Source organism: Saccostrea cucullata, unplaced genomic scaffold (assembly GCF_032062105.1).
Source record: "Saccostrea cucullata isolate Sc308-1 unplaced genomic scaffold, CSIRO_AGI_Scuc_v1 ctg531, whole genome shotgun sequence".
NCBI classification, from domain to species: Eukaryota; Metazoa; Mollusca; class Bivalvia; order Ostreida; family Ostreidae; genus Saccostrea; species Saccostrea cuccullata.
The window spans coordinates 166,758-175,490 of record NW_026920655.1 but is presented as its reverse complement, the minus strand read 5'-3'; the positions used below and the strand labels follow the sequence as shown (position 1 = coordinate 175,490).

Here is an 8,733-nt window from a genome sequence, read left to right as displayed (position 1 = left end):
CGTGTTGTATTTTACTAATATACCGGTAGCCTGATAAACGTTAGAAACATGTAACTCATAACAATAATAAACAGACTTTGGTCAGACTAAAGGCTTTACAATATGGCATATAACATGTATTGCTTTTAAATATGCCATGTACAGTACAGAATAGATAACAGCTTAAATACTAGTAAAGAAAGAGTATGTTGAAAACTTACAGACCATTTTTGTCCCCTGTCTACCGTAGAACCACAGTATGGCCTACCACCAACCAGAAAACACCCGTAACTAACAGTTCCTATATCCACAAAACTACACCTGGGTGCCACTTCAGTATTCTGGCTCTGTGATGAAATGAACTTTTGGACAGCCCTGTATTTAGGAGCAGAGGAATAGGATTGTCCTGTGTATTCTAACATTCCCCAACTTCCGTATTTGGAGTATTGGCCACATGATGAAAAGTAGTTAAATAAACCACCTAAAAAATAAAAGAAGAATACAGTATGCTACAGACAGCTCTCTCTCTCTCTCATTCGACTAAAGTTTGACTGTTAAATAGGAATAAAATTGAACAAATTTAAACTTTAAAACCCCTTCACTAAAGGATACTTTCTCATAATTTTGGTCAAAACTGGCCTTTCATAAGTCAAAATATGAGAAGTTTAAAAACGACAACCATACAGCCATCTAGAGGTACACATTTTTAAATCAGACAAGATGTGTTTGAGAAACACTATGCGCTCGCCGGCATCAAAATTCGAAAAAAGCTATATTTAGCATACTAGCATAGGTAACAGTCAAGGTCATAAGGTCATTTACCTTGATGTCATTTGAAAGAACTTGATTAGTGGAGTATGCACACCAACTATGAAGTCTCTTTCTTTTATGGTTCAAAAGTTATGGCGAAGGTATGAAAAAGCTATTTTTAGCATATAGGTCACAGCTAAGGTCACCAGGTCATTGACCTTGGAGTCATTTAAAAGAACTTTATTAGGTCACCTGAGTAACTCAGGTGACCTATTGCTATCCGTTTTTGTCCGTCGTCGTGCGTCGTGCGTCGTGTGTTAACATTTGAAGATTTTCAGCTTCTTCTTTGAAACCACTGAACCAATTTCAACCAAATTTAATATACAGCATCTATGGGTGGAGGGGAACAAAAATTGTGAATTTCATGGTCCCCGCCCCCCTGGGGCCTGAGGGGTGGGGCCAAAACCACTAAAATTACTGCAATCTTTAAAAATCTTCTTCTTTACTCCTGGACATCAAGCAGGCAAACTGTTGGCATGAATGTAATGAGCATTGAGTCCTCTACCAAAATTGTGAAATTCATGGCCCCAGGGTCAGGGGTTCTAGTGCTAGGGCGGGGCTAAATAGGTTATATTGTGAAAATGCATTTATTCTTTGAAAATCTTCCCCTCTGCTTCTGGGTATTAAAAAAAATTACTAAGCACATCTTTATGATAAGCAAGAGTCTCTCTTCTGAAACTGTGAATTTTATGGCCCCAGGGTCAGGGGTTCTGGTATTAGGGTGGGGCTCTATTGATTATATAGTGAAAATGCATTTATTCTTTGAAAATCTTCTTCTCTGCTTCTGAGTATTAAATCAACTAACTAAGTACATCGTTATGATGAGCAAGAGTCCTCTTCCAAAATTCTGAATTTTATGACCCCAGGGTCAGGGGTTCTGGTGTTAGGGCGGGGCTCTATTGATTTTGTAGTGAAAATGCATTAATTCTTTGAAAATCTTCTTCTCTGCTTCTGGGTATTAAATAAACTAACTAAGCACATAGTTATGATGAGCAAGAGTGCCTCCTATACAAATATGCATTTTATGGCCCCAGGGTCAGGGGTTTTGGTGTTAGGGTGGGGCTCTGTTGATTATATAGTAAAAATACATTAATTCTTTGAAAATATTTTCCTTTGCTTCTGGGTTTTATGCCAATGATCCAAGTATATTTATGATGAAGAAAGGTGCATCTAGCTAAGCGGTTTTTATGCCCCCTGGGTCAGAGTGGGAAGGGGGGCGGGTTACATAGTCTGAAAATAAATTAATGCTTTGAAATCTGCTCTTTGGTATAAATTAACCATTTTATGATAAAAATTGCAAAATTTTGAAATATGTGGCCCCTGGGTCAGTGGTTCCTTTGGTGTCAGGTGCACAACTGGGTATAAAGTGGAAGTGCATTTTCTCTTTGTTACTTTGATCTACCTCTGGTTATTAAGTAAACAGAGTAAGCATGCTAAGTTTATAATTTTGATAAGCAGTGGTGCCTCTTTCAAAATTGTGAATTGTGAATTTCATGGCCTCTGGTTTAAAACACGAACCAAATTTAATTGTTTGAAAGTTGTTACAAAATACTCAGGTGACCTATAAGGCCCGTGGGCCTCTTGTTAGTACAGTATGCATACTAAATATGAAGTCTCTATCTTTCATGGTTCAAAAGTTATGGCGAAGGTTAAAGTTTGCAGACAGAAAAGCTATTTTTAGCATATAGGTCACAGTCGAGGTCACAAGGTCATTAATATTAGTGTCATTTGAAAGAAACTAATTAGTGAAGTATGCATACTAAATATGAAGTCTCTACCATTCATGGTTCAAACCTTATGGCAAAGGTTAAAGTTTGCAGACAAACAAACAAACAAACAAACAAACAGACAAACAGACTGGTCAAAAACAATATACGCCTCCGATCTATCGAACCGGGCACATTTAAAAAGCTAACCTGAGCCTCCGGTTAAGGTGACCTAAAATACCTGCGTTTTTTCATGGAAACCAGACATTTATCCAAAATAATTTCTTTTGTCGTATTGTATTATAAATCTATAGCTAATTAATAAGTCCATTGTTAGCTTACCTACTGAAGTGCTATGCTTCATAACGACGTCGTTCCAAACATTTAAAAGATTGAGATCCAAAGTTTCCATGACGTCATTTCTATTGATGTCCATGAGTTTGTTGGTTATTTGTTCGTGTTGAGGCGCGTGCTCTACAATGTGTTGTCCTCCTTCGTACATCAATAAATGTACATTATGAGCCTGAAACAAAATTGTCAGATTTTGCCGACAGAATTAAACTTCACCAAACATGCAACTTAAATTAAAACAAATGCTCATACGTGTGAAAAGAACGTTATGTACCTTTGCAAGACCCACGAAATAAGAGAAGGATGATCTGGTCTTGTTTTGAATGTAGTTAGTACATAGAGACGAAACTTCGTTGTAAGTCATAGTTGGTATTGAGGAAATCTGTAATTCATGGAATACAAACATGACAAATAAGGAAAATGACAAACGCTTAAAGAGAGTTTTTTCTTTGCAAAATTAAACAAAAATTTACATTTGTGTTTAGAGTAAATTTCACTCCTTTGTACCATAATCTTTCTTTCTCTCTTCCATTGTAGCATGTTTGGAATTTTTTATTCAGATCAATTAGATTTTAATCATAAAGAATTTCGTAATGCTCCAAAACTACTGATGCCTGTTCAACAGAGCGAGCGCTCGCGAACCTGTTGGAGGCATAAGAATTTTGGCAAGCACTCGCGAACGTTCATCTTGTTGAACAGGCCTCTGAACATTCTGAAACAATGCTATGTACGTGTTTGGAGGTTAAGTCACAAGTAAAGTATCCCGTTATAGCCAGAGCTGTAAAGTCGTTGAGCCTTGTTCCCAGATCCTCTATAGCCTGCCGGGTATAATCTTGATATCCTGTCTGCCACGCCCATGTAAGGACTAGTTTATCAGACACACCATAAATCTGCAAGTACATCAAAGAAATGCAGGAAGAAACGAGCTTTGTAAATGCAAAATTAGAGAGTAACTCCTTTCTTTAAGGAATGCAAACAATATTGATGGTCATAATTTAAGAAAAACTATCAATAAGAACATGAATTTCAAACTAAATATCGATATCAAAATAAAATTCAAACAATTCGGAGTACCGGTAATGAAATTAAATCAGTTAAAAATTAAAAAAACAACAACAAACTTTGTAAACCGAGAACCATATACAGCCTGACATACGATAGCCGATATCTGTGGTTACATAATATATACCTCTCTCCATATTTGTGCCATTTCATGTGAGCGTTTGTTGTAATATTTGAAAGCAGCCTTCCAACCAGAATCTAACCCCAGACTGTGGCCCATCTCTGAAGCATAGCGGTTCTGACGAAATATACCATTCCACACTTCATTGGAATACTCCACATATACCTAAAAGATATATGTCACGAGTTTCTTTCTATGTCCATATTTTTCAAATACTAAGAAATCACTAATTTTCGTGGGGTTTAATTTTCGTTGTTTTCGAGGTATGGGGAGACCCACGAATTTATGCCCACCACGAAATGTACATCATATGCATTAATACTAAACATTTTCCAACCATGAAATCAAATCCCCACAAACCAATTTTTTTCACCAAAACCTCGAAATTTTTACTCCACGAGATATGTGATTTTACAGTATTTGAGATATGATGGCTTTATGTATAAAATGAAAAAAAAAACTAAAAAATAAGGATGAAGGTCATTTTTATCTAACCCTTAAATCTGGTCGTAGGGTTTGTTTAACTTTTTTGGCAAATTGCCTGACAAAGTTATCGTCTGCTGCATGAGGCATGTTAAACCACGGACTGGCGCCCAGCATGTTAGACAATAAGATGGCGTATTCCAGAGCACCGCCCTCTGTGCCTCCTTGGGTGTGAAACGTTGTGAGTTTTCGTTTATCCCATGTTGTAGGTTCAGGCTTTTTATGAAAAAAAATGAAGATAGAGATAATCTCAAACAATTCAAAATAGAATCTCCTAAGTTAGTCATATATATTGACATTTTCTAATTTTGTTTTAGGAAGCAGCTAGTATAAAGGATAGTGTGTTTAGAGAGAGAAAGAGAGAGAGAGAAACTGTCCAGATACTTAATCACGGATAATTTAATAGCACTGACTCACCGTGTGTCCATTTGTGTGAAGGAAATCCATGTATCTGAACTCAGAATATCTGACCAAACTCTCGAGAAATAACGGATAATATGGAAAATGTTCATGTCTTCCTTCGAACCCTGGGAGAATGACACGTAGATTGTGGAGGGGGTTTGCCGGATTGGTTCGCAGAAGTCTAATACCGATACCAGATTGACCAATGGTAACGTTGATCAGCATTCGTCCTATATTCAAAAGAAAGACAGGTTAGGCATTTAGAAGAAAAGGGTAGATATAACTTTAAATTTCAATTCATAAATTGTAAACATAATTAACATAATAGAACATGAGAATTTGATTTGAATACAAAACTGCTTAGAAGCATGTTTTTCTCAGAATAATTGAACTACTTGTATACATGTACCTTTTCCATTGTATACTTTTTGATAATGTAGAAGATTGATTTCAATGTCTCCTTCACCATCATAAAGAATCGTGTAAACTCCGGCAGGTGGGTGTGACAAAGCACGAAGAACCAACTTCTCAAGGGCCAAATCACCTACACAGCAAATATAGTAATGCTAAACAATTTAGGTAACATGCATGTTCACATAATTTTCTTGCATTTTGACATAATTTTCTTGCATTTTGACATATTTTATCTTGTACGTAAGCAATCATATGTTACTATAGCATACAATGTACCTAAAATTATTATTTAAAATGTAACCCTTTTGGATTCTAAAAGGGACAAGGATTCTCTATATATCTTCCTCTTATTCTCTCTGAGGTATGTATACAGGAATCAATATGACAGGCCGTGGTTCCTGAGCAAAATAATCTGTACTGTGTTCCTGGAACAGCCAGAGTTCACATTGTTTTGTGAAGTATGAGGTTCTTTCATTTTCATTCAGGATTACTTTGTCACCAGTACCTCACCACAATTCTTCTAGACTACCCCGTTTCCACTAATGCGCTACTCCTCACCTTTGCTTTCTATGGTGTTTCCCTTTTTGAAGAGTGGCTTCATTTTATTACCTCTTCTCTTCTACTTTCTTGTATAAAAACACATCTGAATCGATCAGATAGGCCTTAAAGCTACCAGCGTAACCTTTTTATGTATTTGGTTTATTCTACCTACCCAAAGAGGTAATCAGAGGCCTGTTCAATAGAGCGAGCACTCGCAAACAATTCTGTTGGAAGTATAAGGAATTTTGGAGAACGTTCGTTCTGTTGAACAGGCCTCAGCTCTTTTGGAGAGTCTACTTTCCAAATATCCCTCCTCCCAGACTAAGTGATGTAGGCACAACCAAAACACGATTATATTAGTGAGTAATTAGTGAAAGAAAAAATCCAGTAAACAAGAGGAAGCGCGAACAGGACAAAGATATGCTCCATGGAAACACCAGACGAGGGATAATATAAAACGATAAGTAAACTGAAGTGACAAGTCTTTGACTTCTCAAAGAGACTGAAAGCCCATCAGTAACCCAATCACTACAATCATGCTCTAGATAAAGTTTTAGTGTGGTTAAAACTTGAAAGCAAGTAATGCTCATATTCAGTTAAGGAAGTACTCCGCGTTCGTTTTTAATTGTTTTATGATGATAAAAAGAAAACTAATTTGCATTTACTGGTGTCAAATTCATGTGAATTTCTTAACATAAAATAACCTGGTAAACTTGCAGGATATCCATCGTGCCTCATATTAACTGTCGCTAGTTCATGGCTGTCCCAAGTATGGTTCCCCCACCGTTGAGTTATCCACTTAGATGACTCTTTGGCCACATCGACAAATTTGATCTCAGACGAGTAGTACGTTAGTCCCCCGAGATTTACTCCGACCGAGGAATTCCTATTAGCCATGCTGAAAAAAAGATTTCCCAAACCCTGTTGGAACTAAAACGATTTTGAAATATAACGAACACGTCTTTGTAAAGGTTTCTAGGTATGAAATTTTAATTTAGGTCATCACATGAAAATATCTACTGGGCAACACAATTATGCATGAGTGTGAAATACTGGTAATATTTTGAAATTTTATATGTAATTTTATTACATTGAATACACAGTCAGAAAGAACACTATACTTTTACTTCTTTTTACTTATCTTTACTAACATATGTACATCCAGTGTATCACAAGTTTCCCCCTTATATCCTTCCCAGCATTCACATTGAGAATTCCAGCAAGTACCGTGCTGACACGCATGACTGCATCCACAGACTCCCGGCGCTATGCAAGACTGACCTGTTAAACATGATCAACCGATTATGACGCCATCTTTAGAAAGGCTTTCCAAATTAAAATATTCATGACTATATTTTACCGTTAGAACAGTGGCAGTCCCAGACACACTTTTTGTCGTGATCCGACCATTTCCACCCCTCATCACAATGACAAGTGTGATCTATAATGTAAAGTAAGAGTTTTCTGAAGAGTATTCTAATAATGTGAACAGCACCGTCATTGGAATAATGATCGAACACGTGAATTCAAATCAACAAGCTGAACTACTATTAATAAATTTTATAATATTTAGAATAAAGAAATTCAAAATTTAAACTTTTTCAGATGTTTAAGCTTTGTTCTGTAATTAAATGACTATGTTGTATATTCTGCAAGATACTAGTATCATGATAAGTAACTTACTAGCTGCATGAATGATTTGACCTTGTATATAAGTTTGCTTACCTGGTTTGCACACTCCGTGACCTTGACATCCACAGTCCCCCGTGCAGTCGTTGTTATAGAAACCGTCATAACAGGTACAGTGACCTCTGCGAAGGTCGCAATGACCATTCCAGTGGCAGTCATTTGGACAATGGTGGATGTGCTGGCCGTATGTCACCAAAGGCAACATACTTTATGTCATAAAGAATGAAAAATAAATTATCTTGCTCTTTCTCACAGAAAACACAACAAAGACACATATATAACTACAAATGGCAGAAAAACGATAAGAAGTTAGATAAAACACAGTCTGATCTTACTTAGAATACATACCTTGAGCAGTAAATAAGTAATAAAAACTCTTTCATTCTCCTTTCTGAGATATTGAGTGCATGTGTACGGATGAAATAGTCATACCTTATCTTTGTATATATATATACTTATCATACTCCACAATATACATGTATATCAGGGTGAATTTCTAGATTTATTCCTGATAAATTCCGTCGAGCACCAAATTGGAATTGGGGATATTGCGTCTTTTGTGTGTGTGACGGTGTGTAAGAAAGGGTGTGTAGATATATGTGAAATGTACAAATGTATAAATCTTCGTGGCACTAATTGTGGTGCCTTTATAAGCGGACCTGTTTTAATGTTCTTTTGAAAAGAACTTGTAAAAAAAACTTATACAAAAGAAACACTTGCTTTGGCCTTCACATATACAATGAAGCGCATTGAAGTGGTAAAATTTTCCGTTCGAATGGAAGGTTTTGAGCTATCTTTAGAACGTTTATTGTCATCTTATGACACGCCCATTTCTTTAGAAATGGACAAAACTGTCAATTTGTTTATTCGAATACCTGTAGAACAGGTTTTCCAAAATATAATAGCCAATGAAATTGTCGGTCTAAATAAACACCGAGTAAACACGTGTTCGACCGAAACATGTGTTGTGGTAACATCAGTAGACATGATAAGTTCAAAAATACGTACATATTCGTTGCAGTTTGTATTTTACAGAAGCAGGGAGTCTCTAACTCTCTCTTCTAATTTTTAAAGCTCCATTTTACAGTGTAACTCATATTGCTTTTCGCGAAGATTGGGGTGTCCTAAAACATTTTGACGAATATTTTTTTCTCGTTTCTAAAAATATGGGCGTGT

The 8,733-nt window shown here is 36.4% G+C and overlaps 1 protein-coding gene across 1 annotated transcript; it reads right to left on the bottom strand.

Moving 5' to 3' along the window:
* Positions 1 to 200: 200 nt before the first annotated feature.
* On the bottom strand, positions 201 to 7,760 carry LOC134254684 (uncharacterized; the record flags this gene model as incomplete). Its single annotated transcript, XM_062737227.1, has 12 exons — positions 7,594 to 7,760; positions 7,229 to 7,309; positions 7,020 to 7,149; positions 6,573 to 6,766; positions 5,324 to 5,458; positions 4,930 to 5,144; positions 4,525 to 4,728; positions 4,036 to 4,194; positions 3,578 to 3,736; positions 3,121 to 3,228; positions 2,838 to 3,018; positions 201 to 460 (listed from the first exon to the last, which is right to left on the bottom strand). Coding segments are annotated over exons 4-12 (1,614 nt in total), but the record flags the coding sequence as incomplete, so codon positions are not given.
* Positions 7,761 to 8,733: the final 973 nt, after the last annotated feature.